The 26062-nt window shown below is 40.4% G+C and overlaps 1 protein-coding gene and 1 long non-coding RNA gene across 3 annotated transcripts in view; one reads left to right on the top strand and one right to left on the bottom strand.

Annotated features, from left to right (window-relative positions):
• LOC142750855 (uncharacterized) overlaps positions 1 to 18554 on the top strand; it is a 38912-nt gene extending 20358 nt beyond the window's left edge. Inside the window, exons 2-3 of one of the 2 annotated variants that reach the window (XR_012882618.1) lie at positions 17466 to 17532; positions 18201 to 18554. This is a non-coding gene — a long non-coding RNA (uncharacterized LOC142750855). The remainder of the gene's footprint in view (positions 1 to 17465; positions 17533 to 18200) is intronic. The other variant, XR_012882617.1, reaches the window with a different exon arrangement.
• ANO2 (anoctamin 2) overlaps positions 1 to 26062 on the bottom strand; it is a 148688-nt gene that overhangs the window by 44496 nt on the left and 78130 nt on the right. The window contains exons 15-19 of the mRNA XM_075859829.1: positions 19846 to 19917; positions 18531 to 18732; positions 15204 to 15315; positions 13395 to 13452; positions 11918 to 12018 (exon numbers count right to left, since the gene is read on the bottom strand). Coding sequence (XP_075715944.1) covers positions 11918 to 12018; positions 13395 to 13452; positions 15204 to 15315; positions 18531 to 18732; positions 19846 to 19917 — 545 coding nt within the window. The remainder of the gene's footprint in view (positions 1 to 11917; positions 12019 to 13394; positions 13453 to 15203; positions 15316 to 18530; positions 18733 to 19845; positions 19918 to 26062) is intronic.

The raw sequence follows: 26062 nt of genomic DNA, 5'->3' as shown, positions 1-26062 counted from the left end.
ACCAAGAGTGAGAATGACCGACAGTGAGAATGGCCAAGAGTAAGAATGACCGAGAGTGAGAATGACCAGTAGTGAGAATGACCGAGAGTGAGAATGACCAAGAGTGAGAATAACCAAAAGTGAGAATGACCAAGAGGGAGAATGACCAGGGAATACACTTACAATCATTCTCATACTCTTGCAATACTGTAATAATCACCGGCGATTCTCATTTTTCAATAAGACATTGACTGCAGCATGTGAATTGAATTAATTAATTAATTCATTCATTCACTAATTAGACACTGTGGAGAACCTAAAATTATTTTGTAAACTAAATTTGTGCTAATCTCAGCAAACCTCATACATTCTATTTAATAATCTCTCTCTATCAACAGTTGTCATCTAAATTGTTTTCCGTATTTTAGGTGGAAAGACTCTTGGTAAAACTAATGTCAGACTGACGTTGCATGGGCCCACTAGATGAAAGGATTCTGAGGGCCCACCCTCCATCTTTACAGGTTATTTGGGAATCAAATTATTTTGCAGTTTACACCGGGTTTTGGTGTCCACTGCACTGCTAAAATGTCGCTAGTAATGACTTGTAATATTTTAGCAGTAAAATTTAAAAATTTTCATCACTACTTGCCAAATTTGGTGAGCGATGAGAAAAGTGGGCATGGTCTCCAAAGTAGAAATAATATAGGCCACATTTACTATGTGGAATAGGAGAAAATGGTGCAAATTTTGATGAAAATCTACATCTGCTCATAGCAGGCGTCAATTTAATTTCCTTACTGTAAGGGCTTATTCACATGAATGTTGATTACGTCCGTGTGACGGGCATCACACGGACGCATGTATTTCAGTGGGGCCGTTCACATGTCCTATTTTCTTCCATTTTCACGGATCCCACGATAGACTCAACTCTATGGGACTCCGTGAAAACGGGACCCGCACGGGTGCAACTGGAACGTGAAAAACAGCTGTTTTTTATGTCCGAGTTTCCCCACGTTCGTGTGAATAAGCCCTAGGACAGTTAAAAGCGCAACAGATTTATTAAAAAGCGTGTCTTTTTTTTTAATGAATTTGGCACAAACCATTTAAACTCTAGGCCATGTCTCCAAAAATGACTCTAAATGGGGATGTCCTCTGCTAGAACCTTGGGGACCATCGTTGTGTCAAAACTGTGCCCACAGGAGGATCTTTCTGTATTCTGATGGGCCAGTCTGACTCCGGGAGTCTATATAAGACAAGAAATGATTGAGAAGTATTCTGTTCCTCCAAATGAAGAATATCTTTGGTTAATAACCACCTCCGGCTGTATGAATCTCAATGTTACCGAGATCAAAGGCCTATAATTTAGACTAACATGGGGCACCCTACATAAGCCGTCCTTACCCAATTCTTCCCGTATCTAAAAGACTTGACTGCCAACAGGAAAGGCAGAGCATCTGGTATCAAACCAGACTCTCCCCATAGTGAGACCTATTGATCAAAGCTCCAGTATTTGGGCATAGAAGTTGTTCCGGAGGCTTTAACACTTATTACGCTTATTTTCCCTGTGTTATCCCCATTACGTTAAAATTTCCTGACGGAGACGAAATTCTGATGTTCAAATTCAACAAACAGCAGGAGGAGAACATCAAAGCGCCTGATGCCAAAACCGAGACCCTAACGTTAGCAACATCTAAATGAAATGTTACTGTATGAAGCACTTAACCGGCCGAAGATTAATGTAATGAGATAATTACACGAGACCCCGGCCAGCTGACTCGGGCTTGTGTTCCTTCGAGAAATCTGGTGCTTATTTGACACTAGTAAAAGCTATAGAATTTTTCAGAAATATGGAAATTGTAGGTTTGAACGTTCACTGTGCATCAATTAACTCTCGCATAGTCTGTTATTACTTAATGTTCATGGATATTTCTTTATGTGGAAGGGTCTTTTAAGATGTCAATTAAATATGAAGGATACTGATCAGTGAAGGAATGCTTTCTCCCAAAAATACTGTCAATTTTATTTTTTTTTAAAAATTTTACACAATATGTTTTTGCTCAAAGGGAATATGTTGCCCAATTATTTATATTTGTACTATTTAAAATCTATGCTGAAACATTTTTTTTGTATGTTTGTATTTTTTTTTTGTATTCATTTTCATTTTATTCTCTCAACATGATAATTGGACAGCAATATTTCTTGAGTTCGTGCAACAGCAAATGCAGTGATTTACTTAACAACACGCAACCAAAATCTAAGCTAAAAAAAATGACCTATTGACTTCTATGGGAGAGTGTAGTGAGCATGCTCTATGTTATGTGCAGGGAGGGGGAGGAGGAGGTGAGCTGTCCCATCCTCTATTGTTAATGGTGTGATCCTGTGTTATCTACTGCAAATTTTATAATGGAGGTGTTATCTTTAAATATAATCCTGCCCTCTGATGATAATGAGATAACTGCTAACCCTGCCCCTATAGTACACAGCACAACCTGAAAAGTGACAGGAAGTGTTAACCTATTATAAAGTCTAAGTGGCCAGTGTAAAAACTGCAATAAAAAGGTAAATATGTCTTGGACCTCGGTAGACTTCTATTTTTATCTCCCCCTGCTCCCCTCTTCAGCGCTGGAGTTTAAAGAACTTGCTGTATATATGGCTGGGAGGTAGCTTGCTGCAGTAATGTCAAGTTTGCAGTGGAGACCAAGCAAGTTAAGCTCTACACTTTTACCTAAGCCCCAACCAAATATTCTTCAGTCAAAGCAGGGCTACCAACCTTCTATTACATTTTTTCTGGGCAGTCAAAAATCAGTCTAAAATGTTTACGGGGGCATATATCCCACCCCTTTAGATAGGCCATAACCGAACACCCTCAACCTAATGCCCTAGAGCCATGTCAGATCCTAAAATGAATTGATATAGACTAACACCCCACAGTTAATAAATCCAGACCCCAAAATCAATACAGATCCCAAACCCCATATTGAATTAATTCTGACCCCAGACCTCCCCCAAAAATTATTACAGACCCCAGAGCAATACATACCCCAGTATTCAGACCCCAAAAAAGTTATAGTGCAGACCCCAGACTTCAGACCTAGGCCGGGCAGAGTACAATTTAGGGCAGCTTCTTATTGTCATCCTGTAAGCATGACAATAAGGGGACCCAAGAGTGTGGTAGAAAATGGGGAGGAGAGGAATGGTATGTAACTGCTCCTCAATTGCACCACACTGCGGTAATTTTTTTATTAATTTTTTTGCACTGTGCATGTCACAGGATGACGTATGCATGCGTAGTCCAAAATTCAGGGAAACTAGAAGAAAAAAAATCATTGTGTTTTGTCTGCCGGCCAATATGGACAGTAGAAAAAAAGACCTGTTTTGCGGACTGTCTGGAAATTAAGGACAGTTGGCAACCATCAAGCAAAGGTGTGGATGACAAGAAGGGTTTTACAATACTTGAAGGATAACTTTATAAAAATCTTTTGACATGTCAGAAGTTTTGATCGGTTGGGGTCCGAGCACTGAGACCCCCACTGACTGCTAAAACAAAGCGGCAGAAGTGCTCGAGTGAGTGCTGAGCCGCTTCATTTCTGATCAACTGTCTTCGGCTTTCCTCAGAGTGGTGTTTTGGCTCAATAGATAGTATATGGGTTTTTGCACCGCTCACTTGGGTTTCCGAGGACAGACGATCAGAAATGAAGCTGCACAGCACTCACCCGAGCTTCTGCCGCTTCGTTTTAGCGATCAGTGGGGGTCTCCATGCTCGGAGCCACGTCGATCAAAACTTCTGACATGTCACTATGACCTATGTATCAAAGGATTTTTAAAAGTTTTGTTACCATGTAAGTAGTAGATTGCAGATAGTCCCGCAAAGCCTGTTTTGTGTCCCTTTAAAAGACCATAGAAGGAACAATATGCATCATATGGATGTATAAATACTTGTTAAGATGATCTGACGTGAGGTTGAAGCTCTGAAATCCTCCAGGCTTTTCTTTCGACTTATCAAAGCTTATAGCCCAATGACTATAATTTTAGGAATGCTTTGTATTGCTCTGCGCGCTTGTCCAGTATTTTTTATTACTTATTTAAATCCATCTTTGGGTCACTAATCACTTTCTAGGAAGAAATCCTCACAGATTAATTGTTCATCTACTGTATACAGGGAATGGTTACAATGTGACTCTTGAACTCTCATGGTGCCAGTGTTAAGGCTATGTACAGCTTTGAACCTTTGACTCTTCATCTGTTAGGAAACTACAACTCCCAGCATGCTGAGAACAACAGGTACAGTTGCAAGAAAAAGTAAGTGAACCCTTTGGAATTTTTTTTGCATTGATTACTTATAAAATGTATACTGTTCATGTCTTTTACTGAGCACATTAAGTAAACATTCAAAGTGCAAAAGAAAAAGTAAATGAACCCTTGAATTTAATAACCTGCACATCCCCCTTTGGCAGCAATCACCTCCTCCAAACATTTCCTATAGCTGTAAATAAGATTTGCACAATGATGAGGAGGAATTTTGGACCACTCCTCCCTGCACAATTTGTTTCAGTTCATCAACTCTTCAGGTCATGCACAGCATCTCGATAGGGTTAAAGGGGTTCTCCACTACCGGACAACTGATGATGTATCCCCCGGATAGGTCATCAGTATATCATAGTGCGGGTCCAAAAACCAGACCCCGCACAGATCACCCGCTCATGTAGCCTGCGGGCACCGGATGTTATTGGCAATTATGCGATGTGCGGCGCCGGAAGCAGTTGGCTCCGTACATAGCCACTGCGTACTGAGTTGACTCCGTACTGCAGCTCTGCTCCTAGTCACTTGAACAGTACTGTAGCTCAGCCGCTATTCCATGACTGCAGCCATCTGCTTCCAGCATGGACGTCCGGTGCCCGGAGGCAGCCGGAGCGGCTTAACTGTGCGAGGTCTGGTTGTTGAACTCCCACAGATCATGTACTGATGACCTATCCTGTTGATAGGTCATCAGTTGTCCGGTAGTAGACAACCCCTTTAAGGTTAGGATTCTGACTTCCAAAACACAAATATTCTTCTTTTTCAACCATTCTTTAGTTGATTTACTTGCGTGCTCTGGGTCATAGTCTTGTTCCATCACCCAACGTCTCTCCGTTTTGAGGTCAGCGACTGCTGCCCTGACAATCCCCTGTAAGAATATTTTGATACACCTTTGAATTCATTGTTCTCTCAATGATCACAAGGCATCCAGGCCCTGAGGCAGCAAAGTAGACCCAAACCATGAAGCCCTCTCCACCATGATGCTCCCTAAACCATCATGCCCTCTCCACCATGATGTCTCATCCACCATGACGCTCCCTCCACAATGCTCCCTCCACCATGCTTCAAACATAGTGTTGTGCGTTTGTGCCCAAAAATTCCACTTTTGTCTCATCTGTCCATAGAACATTTTCCCAGAAGCATTTTTTTTTTTTTTAGACAGCAGCGGCTTTGTGATGATTTTCCATAAACAACATACTTGTTCACAGCTTTTTCTATTTTTTCTTTTAGTGGACACATGAACAGAGTTTTTTTTCAGTCCGTAGAGTCTTCAGTAGGTCTTTTGCTGTTACCCTTGGGCTCTTTCTCCCCTCTTTCAGGATGGCCTGTTGCTCTCTTGGAGTACAACAGTCCTGAATTTTCTCTATTTTGTAGACAATTTGTCTAACCATGGATTGATGTACACCCAAGTCTCTAGCAATGTTTTGGACCTTTTCCATCTTCATGCATCTCTATGACATGTCTTCTGAGGTCTTCTGAAAGTTGTTTGCCTTGAGGTATAGTATCTTTCTTGAGAAAAACAGATTTGTTAGTAAACAGGCATTGTGTGCCTTTATTTAATGAGAAAAGCACCTGTGAAACCCACACTTCCAGTTTCATCTAATTAGTTGAAACATCTTTTGCCAATTTTCTCTTAGAGAAGTCATTAATACAAAGATTCACTTACTTTTTCTTCCTACACTATGGATGTTTACTCAATGTGTTTAATAAAAGACATGAACAGTACACGTTTGTTGTGTTTGCCTATAATTGTGACTTAGATAACAATCGGAGCACATTTTATTAGTAATCAATGCAGAAATCCAGGTAATTACAAAGGTTTTACAACTGTATGTGAACCTAACTAATGAATTACAGAACATAATGTAATAGACTTATTGGACTCTCAGTATTGTCACTGATTTTTAATTTATTCACATGCAGCATTCTCAGTGATATCATTGGTTTCTAAAGCATTCATAGACTGATGCTTAGTGATGTCACTATTTTCTAATGAATTCATAGGCTAAATCCTCAGTGATGTCATTGCTTTCTAATGAATTTATAGACTGAACCATTAGTGATGTCACTGTTTTCTAAAGAATGCATGGACTGTATATTTTAGAATTCATAGTATGAATTGGCAGTAATTTCACTATTTTTCAAGTAATTTATAGGCTGATGTCTTTAGTTACTAAGGAATTCTTAGACTCAGGAACAGATTTTCAGTACCCATGGGCAAAATCGGCCTGTGCCTATAGTCAGCTTTGGGCGAAGTTACAGGTTGCAAATCATTATACCAGACAGTCCATGTTTTTATTTTTTTGCAATATTTATAATGTAAAAATATCTATTTTGTATTATAAAGCAAAAAGTATATGTGCCCAACAAATTTATTATAGATTGTAATATAATCGATTTAGTGATTTCAACTAGTTTAGTTTCTAATGAATTTATTGAATTATCAGTAATGAATCCATGGACTGTATTCAAAATAATTCATGCATCTAAAGTGATGTCAGTACTTATGAATGAATTTATGGGCTAAATCATGCCATTAGGTTTCAATAAATCAGGGATTTCACTATTTTCTTTCAAATTCACGGGCTACACCATCAGTGATGTCACTAGTTTCTAATTCATTCTCATTGGTGATATCACTTGTTTCGAATGATTTCTACTAGAGATGAGCAAATCGAATCTACACTAATAAAATTCGGTCCAAATAGTTTAAAATTCAGTGAAATACAAAACTTTTGGGGTATGCGGCGCACAAATGGCCAATTTACATATCAGAAAAAGCATCACATGACCTCGGGCGGGCCACCTAATAACATATTTTTTTTTCTTAGCTGACACCTTACAATAGAGGGGAGATCATCTGCATATAAACTGTAAGGACTTTCTAGTGGAGGGTTATAGTGACCCTTATAGGAATGATGGCTGTACTGCGGATGGATCAAATTCATTTTATTATAGCTTATGCAGCCCAATATAACCAGTATGTTTCTAAATAAACACAAGTTAGAGTATCTTTTGAACAAGCTTTGATATTAGTACAATATTGCATCGTCTATACTAGTAAGTAGATAATGTCTACAGTACCTATTCACAAGTTAGGCTTCATTCACATCTGCGTTGGGACTCCGTTCATGGGTTCCGTCGAAGCTTTCCCACAGGTGAACCTATTAACCGAATACAAACTGAAACAAACGGAAACCATAGGTTTTCGTTGGCATCACCATTGATTTCAATGGTGACGGATCCGATGCAAATGGTTTCCGTTTGTCACCGTTGTGCAAGGGTTTTTTAGTTTTGACGGAATCAATACCGTAGTTGACTGCGCTATTCATTCTGTCAAAACGACGGAACCCTTACACAATGGTGACAAACGGAAACCATTTGCACCGAATCTGTCACCATTGAAACCAATGGTGATGTAAATGGAAACGTATGGATTTCGTTTGTTTCAGTTTGGATTCCATTCATGGGTTCCACTGACGGAAAGCTCAGATGGAACCCATGAACGGAGCCCTGACGCAGATGTGAACGAAGCCTTAGAGGCAACTTTTTGTTTACTATTATTACTTAATTTTAGTCTACCATCTATGGCCCTTGGAAATAATAGGGGTTGACAGTTAAGGTTGCATTTATCAACCAATGCCTATACCAGTATTAAATACAAATACAATGGGCTCTTACATAAATGCAAATGTTCTAATTACCATTAAAGGTAATGGTGGACATACACATTTGATTAATGTCATCCGAACCTGCCGATTTCAGCAAGATCGGCCGAACGTCTAGTGTGTATGGGGGCCTTCCGACTCTCCACCGATGGCAGATGTTAGGGAAAAGAGGCATCTCAACATTCCCGATTCTATTGTTCTCAAAGGAGATAAGTCGCCTTACTCCCATCTCCCTATTCGGAATACATGCACACACGGCTCGTGTATGAGAGGATCAGGAGGAATAGTTGTCAATCTAAAGGCCCTTTTACACCGGCCGATAAGCGGCCGGTGCAGCGAGCGCCGATCAACAAGACATCGTTGATCGGCGCTCGCTTGCTCCTGTCACACGGAGTTATGGATGGGGACGAGTGGTCCCATACATTATTATCATGCCGGCAACATGTCTCCCTGTTTACACAGGGAGATGTGCTGCCGACAACGATAATCTTTTAGTTTTTTTAAATTATACGACCAGCAGATGATCGAGTGTTTGCTCGTTCATCTGCTGATCGTTCCACTGTTTACACAGGGCAATTATGGGCAACGAGCGTTATATTAACGCTTGTCTACCCGATAATTGTCATGATGTTTTGCTTCATGAGATCGCTGCAGCCAATCACAGGCTTCAGCGGTTACATGGGACAAAACAACGTCATCTCAGGAGGCCGGCAGACCAGATGAGGGTGAGTTATGGTACTTTTTAATTTAAGGGTCGGAATCGCCAGTGCCCAGATTGACCTGTCTGACACTCTAGTGTCTTCTAGGACCAAATCCATTGAATATAGTCCTAGAAAACATCAGAGTGTCAGACAGGGCTGTTGGGGCACTTGCGATTTGCGGCAAATTAATTCAGACTAAATCGAGTTTCGGGGCCGATTCAATAGAATCGCCTTTTGAAACGAATTATGGGAAATTCACACATCTTTATGTGTAATGCTTAATTTCCCCTGTAGTGGAGCTGCAGGGAATATCAACACCTACTGCCAGGTTTCCCCACAGATTATAGCTGATCACTGCTCCCAGCAGAGACTCACTTTGTGATCAGCTTATTGTAAAGGAAACCCTTCTAACAAGTAGAAATTGTCCAAAGCAAAGAAACTCTTTCATAGACATCAGTTCAAACCTTGTTCAAAAATATTGCCTCAACTAAGGGTGAAGTAATTAGGTAGGTAATTTGGTAGTGTCTGAGGGGAACAGTAGATGTGGGGATCATAGGTTCTCTTCATTACCACACAAAGAGGCTCAGCAGTGAACCCCTACCTGAAGCTTTCAGTAGATTGGATAACCTTTTGCTCCACAGCTTTAATATGGGTTGTCTTATCAAGACAATCCCTTTTCTAAAATAAATAAAGGTGATGAGGTCTGGTGCGTCCAAAGGGGATTTTACACTGGACTATTATCAGGCAGGGGAACGCTCAGCAGATGACCGAGCAAACACTCGATCATCTGCTGGTCGTATCGTTTTAAAAAAGTAAAATATTATCGTTGTTGGCAGCTCATCTACCGGTGTAAACAGGGAGACCCGACATGACAATAATGTCTGGGGGTGAGCGATCGGAGTAACAACCGCTCGTCCCTCCGTGCGACAGGAGCAAGCGAGTGCCGATCAACGATGTATTGTTGATCGCCGCTCGCTGCACCGGCCGATTATTATTCTGTAATCTTCATATGCCCTAACAGGGCATATAGAACAAGTTTCTTCATGGGACTTTGCCTTTTACTGTTGGCTCTCTTCTTTGAGGAGACCACCACTCTCGAAAATAATTTTTCTCCTGCAATTTTGGGTGGCCGTATCAAAGAGGTTTCTCTATAAATATATATTTTATGACTTTTGAAAAATCACACATTCTGCACTCAAATATCTCTGTAACCACAATGAATGTGAGTCAGGATGCTGCATACGGACAGTGACACACATAAAGAAGCGCAATTACTGTCCGATGATGTCAGCCACTATTATAATCTCTGTAGATCTTGACACTTGACGTCTGGCAACTGTGTAATATCTCGTAAACTAACCGAAGACGAAGGACAAGTGCGACTACGCATGCTCACCACGGTGACCCTCACCACCTGCTGTGCTGCACGCCCCATAAAACTTTGCCTGTTATCGTTTCTAGCATAACTCAGGGACCAAAAACTCTCCTAAAACGGCAGGACAAACATGATATGATGGGATAAAGCCAATCTTGCGTGTTTGCATATTTCACCGTCGTTGTCATAATGATATAAATGCATTCCATTTGTGATTCATTTAATCGCCAAATCTCCTTTTCCTTTCTTATCTTTAATCCTGGTGCCGTTGAAGCATCTACAACATGTTGCTTACAGTATCTTAATCCAAAAATATATAAACATGAAGCGGAGTGAAACTTCTGAACCGCTCGTCAATAAACAGAGAAAGTTATGGGACATTTTACGATATCACAGAAAGAAAATTTCGATGTCATGTTAAACAAAACTGTTTCGAAATAATAAGGCCTTAAAGGTTTTGTCCACTTTTGCAACAATTTAAAAAAATAAATAAAATGTAAAAAAAAAATGAAAAAAATAAAGAAACTTGTACATTTTCTTTATTAAAAATGACTCACCGTTTTGTGTATACAGCGCTTATGCCGACCTATGTGTTTCCATGGAAAAAGGTTACAAACCATATATAGTCTCATCCTGTGTCCATGTTCTGGATGTTTTGGTGCAGGCTGGCAATGAATGCAGTGGTTCTAATAGCAAGTCACCAAGACTAAATCGGTATGCATTCATTTTATTTGATACTGCAATGCGCTTTGGGGCTTCATTGGACTAAATTCAATCTATACAGTAATCTTGGCATATTGCATTATGACTTTGCCCATGCCACCAGTAATGGGGCGGGCAGATGTATATGACTTTGGTATAATTGTGTAAGACAATGTATCTAAGACATGGGCATAACTACCAGGATAGCAACCATAGTAGTTGCTGTTGGCACAACAGCTAAGGGGGTGCTGACCTCCGCTCAGGGGCCTGGTGCAGTTAGTGGCCACTGTGGATGATCAGGAGAATGGGAGAAGATGTGTAAAACTAACTGTAGATTTCAAGGAGACTAAGCAAAGGTAGAAAAGACACATAAGACAGAACGGAGGCGACATTTTTAATAAGTGAGTCATATCACTTGTTGCTGAGGGGGGTCGTTTTTGAGTGGGGCACCATTCCAGTTTTGCTATAACGTCCCATGGTTATTTTTCACACTTCTGACTGAAAACGACCCAATCCCCAAAAATTTTTAAAAAGCCATTGCAATTAGGGCTACTAAGGCTGTGAGCGGAAGTAGGACTTTGCCAAGTGATCAACCCTTTTTGAACTGACATGGACAGGAACGCAAACCTCTCCATTGATCTCAATAAAGCATGTGGCAGACAGGTATTGCTCCGTTATACTGATAGGTAAGGAAAGGGAAGTGGGACACTTTGATGGGAGAATGTTGTGGGCATGCTCTGTGATCTGGGCAGAGGTCCCTCTGCAGGGAGGGGGAGGAGGGGAGCTGTGTCCAATATCTATCATCAATGGTGGATCCTATGTTATCTATATATAGGTGTTACCTGTCAGTGTAATCCTGCCTGTGATGATAATGAGATGACTGCTGAGAAGTGATCTCTACAGAACAGGAAGTATTCGTCTATTGGTCAAAGTAAAAACAACAAGATTTCATGATTTTTTGAAAAATAAGTTTAACATAAAATAATTATTTAAACAATAGATCATTTTCTGATACACATTCCCTTCAAATAAAATTCTAACATCATAGACTTGAGGCCACCAATAATAAATTGCTAAAACCCACATTCCTCTTGTCGCTAGTTTTAGATTTACATAATTCAGAATCTCCAAGAAACCATAAAATACATTCTCTATTAAAGTTATTACAGAATGAAGCACATATTGGGGGTACTCACGGTATGGCAATCTCAAACAAGTTGTTCTGGATCAGCTGCTTGCCCAACATAATGATACTCAGCTGAATACACAGCTCCATCAGACATCCACCTGGTGCACACTGTCAAGAAAACCAGAGCAAGACATTAGTGTCATTTACACATTTTATATGTTTTAGGACACATACACCTAACAATACAGCAACGAGTACCACTGCACCAGTCCCTGTTTTCTTCAATCATAGTTACGAAGGTTGAGAAAAGACACAGATCCATCAACTTTAACCTTTCTCAATCAAGTAATTTATTTATTTCATGATGCAAAAATAATACATACAGTGAAGGCGATGTTTCGGCCTATCCCAAAACTCATGCACATGGCAGAACCACGTACCGGAGGCTGCACAACCATTCTGTGGCTCTGTACTATGACTATGTGTCGCTGTGTGGTTCTCCCTGTGGTGGCATGCATCGGTGGCTATAAGGCCCTCTAAAGGTTGACCTATTTTTGTTTTGTAAGCCAAACTTTACTGTGTCTTGGGCAGTATGAGACTTAAAGAGGTTGTCCAGAAATACATTTTATTTTAATTTTAACTTAATGTGATATATATACCATTGGGTGCCGTCAGAACCCTCCAGGGGTGCCACGACACCCCTCTGAACCACTTTCTCTCGTCCTCACAACACGAAGTGCATGTGAGGAGGACGACATTTTTTTGCAGCCCCCTTGTAAATGGCACCCGCACCTCCGTAGATGGTACCCCTCCTTCCTGTACATAGTGCCACTGTAGCTCCCTGAAGGAACGGAATCCCCCTGTGGCCGGGGATTCCACTTCTAAACGGAGCACTTGATGTCTCTGTCCATATATGGACAGTGACATCAGGGGCAACTCCTGAAGCGGAATCCCTGTTTACAGCGTTGCTGGTGCTGAGGCTGGTGATTTGGCTCCAGGAGAAGCCCCTGATGTCACTATCCATAAATGGACCATAAGCCACTAGAGGATCACAACCGCACATTTCCTTTCACACAATGTATAAGGTGACACCATCTATAAAAATAACACTGCCTTTCTCAAGCCCATGTCAAAGACTCAACCATTCTATGGCTCTATGTGCCGCTATATGGTTCTCCAAGTGGCACCATGTGTTGGAGGTAATAAGGACCTCTAAAGGCTACGCTATCTTTGTAAGTCAATCTTTAATGTGTCTTGTGCAGTATGAGACTTTGTATCATCATGAACAAACAGGTGCAACACAAAAATACAACTTGGCGTTCTATAACATGCTTGAGTTCATATGGACCTTCTCGGATAATGGCATGATCCTCTAAAGCAGAACCTTTTTAATTGTCCCATTCGAAGGTGGGATACTATTCATAAAGGTAAATCCCATGGTAATAAGTTTGTATATGTATAAATGGGTTATAGATAGGACATGTTTGAAGACTGAGACCCTAAAGAATGGTAGTACCCCCATAAACAACTATGGGTTCACTTACCTCTTCAACTCTATAATCATTAAAAATATAAGCATAGCTGCCAGGTCTTCCAACAAACCTAGGGGTAAAAAATATCAGTTACCTAAAATATCAGGGAATCTTACTCGACGTACTAAGTTGGAATTATGTAAGTAAAAATATTCTTCTTTGTAGGAAACGATCAGTAGCTCAATACAAGTTACAACACAGTTCCCTCTTATTGAGATTAGATAAAGTTTTTTTTAACATATATTTTATTTTCTTAAACGGATCAAACTACACTTTCCTCTACCCCCAAGGCCCATCCTTCAGTCCTCTGTGTGATCCATTACAATTCTATAAGGTCTATTGCTGTGTGACCATGGGCATATCAATCAGGTAAGCAGGCATTGCCATTGCTATAGAGCCCAGTAGTCAATGGGGCTCACTTCCATCTAGAGGATGTGGATGATATTAGATCAGAGCAAACACAGGTAGTGGAAAAAAGGAAAATTAAATAAAGATCTCAGGTAGACTAGGGAAAGGAGGATAAGACACGGGGGGCTCCCTTGTTTGTTGCTAATAGGGTCATGGTGAAGTGGAGATCCATTCCCAGTTTTGTTTTGGGGCTCGTGGTTACTTATTTTATCCTTGTTTATGATACTTTAACCCCTTTTAGACCTAGTTTTGTATTGAATACTCTTTAAACCCCTTGTCTAGTTTAGATACCCATTTTTATACATCCTATTAGGAAATTTTTCGTTAATAGAGGGGGGTCCCCACTTCAGGTTCCTCATCTCTTGGCCAGAGTGGAGAGTGGTTACAAAGAGCGCCTCTCACTCTGGAGAACCTGTCCTGTATTACATAGAAAATCCATTGATATTGTGACACCCATGCCCGCGGACCGTCGGAATTACTCACCCACCGACGGCCACAGCCATGGATCAGTGAGCGCTGGCCCACATCTCCTCCCCAGGAGACGCCAGCGCTCACTTCCGCTTCACTCTGCTGTGTCCCGTAGGGTGCGCGTGCACGCTCGTGCCCGGCCTCAAAGGGCCAGCGTGCGCACCTGAAAAGAATGTCAAATTAGCCCATAATCACCCTGGACTATAAGAAGGGCCCTGACCCTTCCTTCATTGCCTGAGCATTGTTGTATTTACCCGTGTTAGTCTTTGCAAATGGTCCCTTAGTATTTTCCAGTTCTCAGTGTTGCCGTACCTGCTATCTGTATCCTGTATCCCATGCTACCTTGTTCCTGTGCCCTAGAGAGTTGGAGTCGTGTTGTGCCATATACTATGCCTGCTGTGTTACACCGCGCCTGATGTCTGCCTGCTGCCAAGGTCCCATCCGAGCCTTACCATCGCTACTGTCTGAACTTTCACAGATACCCTTGCTCGAACTATAGACTTTACCTGGTACCCTGTTTAGCCAGCTGCTATCCCGCTATGACGGTACAGCCCAGTGGGTCCACATACCCACAGATCGTGACAGATATGATTGCTAAATATGTAATACTTAATTTCCACTGTGGGGGCACTGCAGGGAAATTGAATACTCACTGCCAGGTTTACCCACAGATTACCGCTCATCGCTAGGTGTCCCAACAGGAGCCCACTTTGCAATCTACTTATTGTCAAGGGAACCTTCTAACAAGTAGAGATTGTCCAAAGCGGACAACTCATTTAGCGTAAGATGTGTATATTGAAAGGAGCGAATTCTGAGGACAAGAAATTAACCCAAGCATATCTGTATATCTGGTTTCTTTGAGCATTGCAGACATCACTGATTAATGATAAAACAAGTTCTTCGGTATCATTTTACTTCACAATCTTGCTTCAAGGTGTAACTTACCTTCCTTTGAAAAAGGCCACATAGAATATTGAGGCATAGGAATTCACAAACTTCAGAAGGAACGCCTTGAGTATCAACCGCTCTTCAAAGGTTTTATCAGTTTTGGGTACCTCTGCATAAGATAAAAGACATTAACCCTTGATTGATGAAAAATGGCAAAAATCACCAAAAATGTATAGGACATTGTATAGTGTGGATGTATTAGTGACTGCTCTGAATCCACAAGAAGAAGTCAACCTCCAGCCAAAGTGTATGATAAGGTGAGGACTACATGTTGTACAATCAGTCATACAATGTATACAGTATTTCGCATTATTTGAGTTGCCCATTTATACTCGAATTGCGCTACCGGTAGTCAATGCTACAAATGCCACACCAACATTGTGTGACTGTCAAGGTTTCTCAGGAGTTTCAATTAATTTCAATAGGAAGACGATTGTATAGTACAGTATTGTATTGGTACCCGTCAACAGCCACATTGGGTCACATACTTTCTTGGGCTCAATGTAATTCTACAGCCACGGTAATCCTTAGGGTCCATGATCATGACAGAGCCATCTGCACAGAATCTGTACAGCTGAACAAAGGCCATCACTTAGTAACAGCTTAATTTATTACTTCTGACAAGTTGTCACAGCTCCACCCCTTTTTTAACTATAAGTGAATTTAGAATATGATCTTGCTCTCCACTGGCTACCATCAGCTTCTAACATAAGATATAATTCCTCTTGTTCAACACTCTCTTCCCTTCCGGCTTCCCTCTTCTCCTATTCCTGATATTCCCTATTTCAACTACTTGACAAACCAGTTGAAAACTGCTAAGGAATATGGGATGATTTTAAAAGAAAGGACACCTCCGGCAATGTTCTATTAATAAAAAGGGCACAAGTGTTACATTCATGTTTGCTATAGGGAAAACATGTTTTATTTTTTAAGAAAAGAAAGAGTCAAAGGTCAATGTTTGTAATCCCATTGTGGGTCACCACATTCTCCAGAAGCTGAACTTCAGAAAATTTAAAGGGGATATCTATTTCTAATAAATATTTTAACCAGTAACTTGCACAACTAAAGCCTATACAGAGTACGATGTATCAGAAAACTTTGTATGTGCAACAAATGAATGCAATATAGAGAGATTTCGACTGAGGGGAAATATCGCTAATCTACATATTTTTGTGATGCCCTTTAAAAATATTACAGAGGTTGTTTGGTTAAGACAACTACTTCTCATGTGTCCTATCAGGGCGTGCTGGGATAATAGAGGTGACAGGTCTGGCTCTGGTGGGCCTTCTGTCTACCCCACCTTCGGCTTTTTATTCAGATGGTCATTGGCTCTCCAAGTGGGTCCTAGAAATGGGTTCCCAGTGGGTTCCCCCTCAAGGCTAGTGCCTGCCTTAAGAGACAAGTTCCACAATTAGGACCCTCCTCTTAGCTTTGGCTGGGGGCATCACGTTTGGCTCTTTCGAGAACCTCAGACATCCGTTGAAAAAAATCAATAATCTCCAACGCTATGAACACAAGCACTGGCACAGTGGTTCCCCTGGTGTTAACAGGACCCCATATGACCAGGTGGTCTAAAATGGACCTGCAAAATGACGTGGAAGAGCCTATTAGCTCTTTCAGGATCACGTTGACTTTGTGGTGATGGTCTATCACCAATCATCATTTTTTTCACTGGAATTTCCCCCTTTTAAAGGCTATGACATGTTTTGTGACATAAAAAGAGTATGAAGTTGAACCATACAGAGGCATCATTCAGCTGCAATTTTTTTTTAATCTATTGCATCGGGTAAGTAATGGGACCATCATGGCTCCTGCCAAATGTGTCAGAATTTGAGGCTTAACTGGTGAGTTGCTATATTTTAATACTTTTCTTGGATGTCCCCATAGATTCCAACCACAGCCACACCCAAAAATTTATATTTCTTATGATACTATATCTTTGTGCACATCCACTCTATGCCCTGTTGTTCTCTAAAAATTGCTCTGTTGTAAATCCTGATTAAAATGTTATTTAGGGTCTGTGGACAGCTGGGTGGTAATATAGGGAAGGCAAAGGGGCAAATGCTCAGGGGCCTCTAAAAACTTGGGGCTTCTAACTCACAGTTCCTCCAAGTGCTTCCCAGAAACCCCCAACAACAAGACAAAGGAGTTTGCAAAAATGTTAAGATTTACCCCAAAATATTTTTTTTTAAATTAAGGTAATTATACAGAACTTGCTAATATATATTACTCTTTGTTTTGATGCCCTATCTGCCACAGTAAGAAGGAGATAAGCAGCTGCCAGATACCTCTGACTCAGCTTTGCCCTGGGGGAACAAAGAATCAGGTATGTTAAAATACAACATGTGCGATTCTTGTTGTCCCCAATAGCTGGTATTGGGGGATAGTTGGGATGCCCCCAAACACAATGGGTTATCAGCGGATTCTGTTGATATCATTGGGATCTGCTAACAATTATCCAATGTGTATCGGCAACTTAACACCTTATATTATATGATACTGTTAGGCCTCTTGCACTTGACCCTACTATAACTCCATACAACCTATGAGAGCCATTATACATTCCATGTCATATTTAAGAGGTATTCTCCCTAGACACAATAAAAATCTCCATAAAATGCTATAATATAGAGGCACCATAAGGTGGCACAGAGGGTGCCTGAAGCTCCATAGTGCGGAGCCATACACGCTCTGTGCACTTGACTCTGCAGTGTGTATCAGCCTTGAATGGGACTGAGCTGCAGTACCTAGTAAAGCCACAACAATATGTATGGCGCTGTGCCTGGGTTAACAATAAAGATGTCCCATTTAGCTGATCGGTGGGGATTTTGGAAAATGGACCCCCATCATTCAGATATTGTTGGCTTATCCTAAGGATAAGCTCTGAATAGAATACCCCATTAATTTTGATATTTTAAGCTATAACACAGGCTTTGCAGATATAGTTTTTCAGTCTAAACACAACTATTTATACAGGTTTTTCATAATTTTCAGCCTATCTTCAAAATCAGGACTAGTGGCGACAGACGGCTTTAAGTGAATCCACACGACGTGAAACAAACACAAAAACATCACAGAATTTGATGACTTGTCTTGTAGGCGCAGAGTGAAGACCATTATTATCAGACTTGAGTACAGGGAAAATAAGAGCTCCCAATGACTTGAATGCGGAAACCACAGAGATGCACAGTCATCAGGTTAACTACAAATCCCAGCATGCCATACCAGTGTCTCCCCAGACCAGAGTAATGTATAATAGAATAATATTGAAAGCGATTAAGTCTATGTATGTATAAATATGAAGTTCTGGAACATCTCTCTTACCTATTTCTGTGAGCCATTTTGCAACAAACCCATAAATTTCGTCTAGTATAAGAATTACGACTAAGTTAATGATGACAGCAGTGGCCGTTACGGTCACACGAACATTTGATCTGGTGCCTTGGTTTGCGCTAAATGCCAAGGCGGACGCAACAGTGATCCGATAGATGATGACTCCGAACACTGCTGAAAATGTAAGTGCAATCTATGGAAGATAAGAAGGACAACAACTTTTTAGGTAAATGCTGCAATCACTGAATGTAATTTCTATTGTGCTGCTGGAGACTAGATAAGCAAGGTTAACACCGCTGGCAATAGCAAAAGGAAAAGTGCATGGACACACTCTTTTTTCCCTTTTGCAAAGGATTACTGCTGTATGCAGTTCTCCATGGTATTTCCTTTTTTTAAAGCGAGGGGCAGTACGATTCCTGGAAATATTCAAAATTATGTCCACCATTGAGGATTATTTTACAGTTTATATATAGAAATAATCTTCATAAAACATTGAGTTGTGTTGTTAATCCATTGCATAACTTACTTTGTACTGATCCTGAGTTACAGCCTGTATTATACTCCAGAGCTGCAATCACAATTCTACAGGCAACTGAGCTAAAATGTCTAAGTATTCCTTGCTGGCTCAATGTCTGCAGAGTTTTCTCGTGTGATTTGCATTCAGCATTCTTTACACCAGGCAATCTACAGTAATCTGATGTAGGAAAAACAAACTGTCCCCCCTGCTTAGCTAAGCTAAGGTGATGGGGGTGTCTGGGTTATGGGTACTCATAACAATGGGAAGAATTGTGAATGCAGCTCTGGAGTATAATACAGGTGGCAACTCAGGATCAGTACTCACAATACAATAGTTTAAGTAAAGCAATGTATTTACAAAGTTGCTTATCTAATGTATGTAAGAATATTTTTAAAGTGAACACACCCTAGAGGGATTTGGGTCTTCCTAAAATGTAGCATACCTCCATACATCTGGACAACCACCAGCTTCTCTAACCCCTCGAGCCATTAACTGCTATTGCCGGGAAAAGCCCTGAGCATCAACTTTCCCCTGTAGTGGCCAATTATATGGTCTCGTTGAGTCTACCAGAGTGGGAGCCACTTGTTGCAGCGGTCTTACATTCAGGCCCATAGAGGAGTGTCTCAACCTGGGGTCCCACCCTATATTCCGTAATAGGAAAAATGGAAAGAAGTTGTCCAGATGAGACAACATCTACAATTAGCACAGTACTTGCATTCAGCAAACAAGCCTGTGGTCACTCCAATCTGCACTGTCAATGCATTAAGAAAGAAAAGTAATGCTACCTACCATAAATAAAATTGCTGCAAAATTGACTAAATATGCAGGAATTCGATCTCTCCATGTTAATTTCTCCTTTTTCTGAAAAACACATAAGCAGATAAGAACATGTCAGTTCATATAAGTCTGAGTAATATAAATAATGAATAACTCAAATTACACTCAAGTAAAGTGGTCTTCAACCCAACAGCTGCTGTAAAACTACAACTCCCAGCATGCCCTGACAGATACAGGTTGTTGTAGCTTCGCAATAGCTGGAGAGACACAGGTTGGGGACCAATGGTCTAGTTGAATGTTGTATTATCCTGGATATATAACATTTTATCTATATGTAAATCCATGCCAATGATGCAAAAGTTGATATATATATATATATATATATATATATATAGTGACACATTAGGTTCCTCACTCACTCCTCTCCTGCTGCTCTAACCCTGCCCATGAGTATCCTGTTCGCAATTAGTTCAAAACATGAATACATCGAATATAACTCTATCGTCCCAGTGTCCAGTCGGGTGGTGACTGTCTGGTATTACTCTGGAAGTGGAGATGCCTTTTAAGTTTCCTTCTTTGGCCATACAAAATATTTGTTCCATAATAATATAATACAATTTCCCCCTAAAATCCCCCGTAGGCACGCGTCCTCAGGCGCCTTCTTTTGTCCAATTGGTAAATATTCCATTTAGTGGTTTCTTAGTCATATATGTTTATGGGAAAACTGGATGACAACCAATATGGCTACTGTTCTAGCTGCTATACGTGGTTGTCACCCATACTAGGACAGTTTAAAATGAGAATCTCGGGACCACGCTTACGCGTTTCAAACCTCTAAGGTTCCAAAACCTTAGAGGTTTGAAATGCGTAAGCGTGGTCCTGGGATTCTCATTTTATACTGTCCTGTTTTTAAAATGACCAAATAAATCGTTTATTTTACAAGAGTGCTGGATATCTCCTTCCTCTTTGTTTATTGCCTCTATTACCTGCTGCCGATTCAGGACTTTTCTCTGGATATCTACGAGCACCATTACCATTCACAACGTGGTCTGGACAAACAAATGGAATAACGCAGTGCAAACGCGGTAAACGAACCCTTGTTTATTTTTTCTACTTGTCACCCATACTGTTGAACTTTAGATCTACCTAGTTATGTTAATGACAGGGGGACAAAGTATGTATCACTCCAGAGGCAAGGGGTTTTGTACTTTAGTTCCTCAGATTTAATATAAAAATATTCAAAATACAAGTCGCACTCTACATATAAAATATTGAGCTTAAAGGGGAACTTCATATGTTCAGGCCACTACTAAGCAACATAGGATACAGTTGGAGGAGGACAACACTGAGACATGCTCTCGATGAGTTTTTATCAATCCCTTTTGGCTCCATTCATAGGGACATTCAGGAGAGATAGTCATGGCTCCCTGGACGAGTATGAGCTACAGTATATACAGTATTTTTTTTTATGTTTCTTGGGGAGGGGGTTGAAGCTGCTGGAGACTGTGTGTTACTGCCTAAATATTTTTTTATAGTGATGTTTTAGCAGACCCATTTCAAATATCCTATTATGAAATTCCGAGTTATCAGGACCTTAATTTAGAGTGGCTACAATGAGTGTCTCTTGCTCCGGAGGACCCAGCTTGTCAATGCATTACATAGAGAGTGCATTCATTTCAATGGCAACTGTGCAATACTTCATTTGACCTGTGGTGGCACTGCAGGGAAATAAAACACCAGCTGCCAGGTGACTCCTGAAGATTCCTGCTGATCGCAGGGGTCCCTATGATCAGATAATTGTTAAGGGATCTGTCTAACAAAAACAGATTGTCAAAAATGGACAACCCCTTTAAGTAAAATAGGAAAAAAGATCTATATCACCATACAACCCATCCCTCCATTGTATCAATTAAAGATTCTCTAATAACAAATTATGAGATTTATTAATGATACATTCTTGCCATTAATATTCAGAACTGTGGGCAGCAGTGGAAACAAGTGAGCTCAACTACACCGTCACGTTTGCACCATATCTGATTTTGTACTGAGGGTCACAGCCAGTTGGCAGACAACTTATATCATTTGTACATATCGCGTTTCAGTCTCGGTTTAAAGAATTTTTTAACAATTCCATTCTATTTACTTATTTTTTACCTTCTTAGGTTAAGTCTTCTCTGACCATGAAACTTAATGTGGACAGAGGGAGATAAGATTGTATAATTTATACACTAGTCATCATTACGAGACATGGGGCATATATACAAATAACATATTTTGCTTAAAATAAATATCTAATAAAACCTGAAAGAGATTCTAAACCTAAAGTCCATCTTACAGTATCTTCATTTACAGCGAAGGTGATTGCGATCTATTGTTCTCTGTTATCAGCCACTTCGTATTGGGGTATAATGTTCTTCAATGGCATGACCGCCAGGAAGTCCACATAATGTCTCCCTCTATGACCACTGTTCCCTCTATGACCACTGCTCTCATCTCACACATCTGAAGCTGATAAAAAAAAAACTTGAGAACCAGTTACATACACACATAGCAGAGCTGAATTTGTACTTTGGCACAACTACGAGTAGTTGATGTCATGACGTGCTATCTGTAAAATTCTATAGGACAGCATTTATACTATTGCCTACTTCATAATCTTAATTCTGTGGAAAAACATGGCCAATTCAACTCTACTACATCTGTTAGTATGTTTTAAAGATACTCAACATGTCTAATAAGTCTCATATATTCCCATTTCTCCTTATCTGAGAGTTGATTAATTGTGATAGAAGGAAACCTAACTCATTGGGCCATCTGAACACCACCAAAATGTGCCAAGTTAAATGAATTTTTCACCTTTCTAAGAAAAAAAATCTCTATTTGCGACTGGGAAACCATCAACAAGCTGTTGTTGATGGAATTGTTATTTTTATTTTGTCTCAGTTTAGTCCTTTGAATGTATAATGGCATCCTGCTGTGTTATAAGTTTGATTTACTCAACTACAGTGCACCTTAATTCACCCATGTCCGGGTGCTCATTAATATAAAAAAACGAATGCAAAAATTAGAAATGCAAAAAAAAAGTTAACTCTAGACCATCTAAATTCCATCCAAATCTTCCTAATTAAAGGGAATATCCACCTTTTGGTCTGTGTTCAATCCTCTTTGTTTGCAGTCCAGAAAAAATCTCCTGTTGTTGCATGGAAACCATCAACAAGCTGCTGTTGATGGATTTTTATTGTCTATATTATTTTATTCTGTTGCTAGTATTCTGTGTATCTAATGATATCTTGATGTGAAAAGGCTGCAAGTCTGTAGATAGATGAACCTAGTAACGCCTTAATTTCCACTGCAGCCCCCTGCTCATTAATACATCCCATGCCAGTATAAAGGTTTTTTTGTACGTTAACCACAAGTATTTTAATTATCTTAGTAAGCTGTGAGATGTGCTTGATATTTACACAAGACATAACTAGAACAATCATAAAGCTATTATAAGATCCAACAACAGCAAACAGCTGAAGAGATTTTTTTTTCTCTCTACAATGTACAGAAATATGGTACATTAAAGGGGTTCTCTGCTTTGGATAATTTTTTTACTAGAAACGTTCCCCAACTATAAGCAGATCACAAGGTTTCACGTTGCTGGGACCCACAGTGATTAGCTGTAATTTGTGCCAGGTTGGCAGCAAGTGCTCAGTTTTCCTGCAGTGCCTCCACAGGAAATATGACGCATTACACAATTTCCATTCAAATCAATGGTCTATCTATGTTATACACGGTCATACCAGGACCTCCAGAGACGTTCTAACGTATGTAGCCACAGCAAGAAAGGCAGACACATAGCCTTTGCAGCTCCTTCAGCTGCACAGGGACCCAGATGGGGTGAGGGGCCTGCTCTGGCCACAGGAGGTATTAAAACAAGATACTATTGTTTTTGCTCACACTCTCCATAAATTACACAGACACTGTATCATTCCACTTAGCCAATCCCAAAGCCGCCTTTGATTGTCTCTGTGATTGGCTGATAGCTGATGGAGCTGTCTATAGTCACAGGTGGAGATGTAAGAGGAAGGAGTCTTGAAGCCTTCAGTACAGGCAATTAACCCCTTCACTACACTACACAAGACCAACAGGGATGTTATCATTAACCCTTTCACAACTCTAGTCCACCAGGGATGTTACCATTAACCCCTTCACAACTCTAGACCACCAGGGATGTTACCATTTACTTATTTAATGCCCTAGCTTCACAGGAATGTTTTCATTTACTGCCCTAGGGATATTATCATTGCAGAAAGGAAAATTAAGACTGTTTTTTCACAAGGGCTCTCAGTTGTCTGTGCCCGGCCCCTGAATAGTGAAATGAGACCACACCCCCTTTCTAAAAAGCCACGCCTCCTTTGAGATCCCCATGAAACCCAGGATGTCTATAATACATTTCTATTATATCTGGATTCTCTAATATACACTTGTTGTGGAATGCAGAATATTACATTCCTCTGCGGCTATATCTTCTCTGTAATTTATAAGCTCAGCGCTGGGTTTAGGCAGAACTTACATATTGTTCACCGCAGAGAATGACTTCATTTCAGCCGAACATGTGCATGTTTTATTACAATTGTATGTATCTGTGGCATATTAAGAACTTGTCGATTCTTGGGGGATTCATTTTATTTTTTAAAGGAGAATTGGAGGTCAATGATACAGTCAGAGCTTAACTATTCCATTGCCGTAAACTATTCACTCGTCTTTCAGGAGCAAAAATAAAAAGGCCATAGAGTGCCAATATTAATCCATAAGAATGTAAAGCTGCGAGGAAAATTAGAGCTAATTGTTGAAAGGATGTCCGCGTCATTAACGTGTGATCTGAAATGAACCATGGCTCCTAAAAAAGAAACGGTGACTCACCCGAATCTAAGAACATTCTGCCAAATACTATTGTGAATCACAGCTCATTGTCCTGGATTGATGGGAAATCTTGAATGTATAATGTAATACACTGCCTTGCATAAAATGATTCATGTTACATTATATAAAGATGTACCATTGGGTGTGGGTGTGGTCCGTCATGGGAGCTTCGGAGAGTGGGGGTCCTTGATATTAAATTGGTTGGAGTGGTTCACCATGGGTATAAATCCTCCAAATTATATTGGAATATACTTGAAGGATTAGGATATGCTCTCTGGGATTCTGGTGGTTGTTTGGTGCCCCCAAGCCAGTGACTATGGGGGTAAATAATCAGTGTGGGCAGATGGTATGCAGGATCCCCCCCTTATAAGCCTTTAATATTTGACAAGCGATATTCATGTCATTTGATAATTATCAGCATCCTTAATCAATTAATAATTAGCCAATTAATTAGTGCAGCGTTCAAATTACACTAAGGCTGCGTTCACATCTGCGTTGTGGCTTCCGTTTTAGTGTATCCGTCAGAGGACCACACGAACGGAAGTTAAAGTTTACGTCAAAAATCCCATTGATTTCAATGGGCTTTATTTTTGCATCAATTGTGCTCAGTCAGGCTCCGTTCCGTCAGGATTCCGTTTTTTTTTTTACAGAAGAAATACCGTAGTCTGCTGCGCTATTATTTCTGTCAAAAATTACGGAAACCTGACAGAAAGGAGCTTTTTTTTTTTTACATTGAAGTCAATGGATAACGGATATAAATTGATATGCCATCCGTTTGTATCAGTTAGGGCCTGTTCACATCAGCGTTGGCTTTCCGTTCCGGGGTTCCGTCGGAGATTTCCGTCGGGTGAACCCCGCAACGGAAAGTCAAACTGAAACCACAGCTTCCGTTTCCGTCACCATTGATATCAATGGTGACGGAAACATTGCTAATGGTTTCCGTTCGTCACCATTCCGGCAGGTTTACGTTTTAACAACGGAATCAATAGCGGAGTCGACTGCACCCACCAACATAAATACAGTGTAAGGGAACTTGCTCCAGTCCTTTCATTCATATGCAGAGAAAAATATGTATTTGTAATCTATATATATGGATTTATGGAGAGCTTTAAGTGGTAATGAGAACCCTATGGTGATCTAAGATCAGTTCAGTAGGATCGAGGGAGTTCCGGGTGTTACGGCCATTATTAGGATGCTAAGATTTGCCCGCTTTACACTTGTCTGAAAGTGGCCTTACATGTTATGGCATTAGCAGAAGGGGCTATCTGTGAAAGCTGACATGGCAGCATTAGTACAGTCACTGCTTACATATGACTAC

Source organism: Rhinoderma darwinii, chromosome 3 (genome assembly GCF_050947455.1).
Source record: "Rhinoderma darwinii isolate aRhiDar2 chromosome 3, aRhiDar2.hap1, whole genome shotgun sequence".
NCBI lineage: Eukaryota > Metazoa > Chordata > Amphibia > Anura > Rhinodermatidae > Rhinoderma > Rhinoderma darwinii.
Note: the sequence above shows the minus strand (reverse complement) of the source record. Positions and strands in the feature narration are given on the sequence as shown.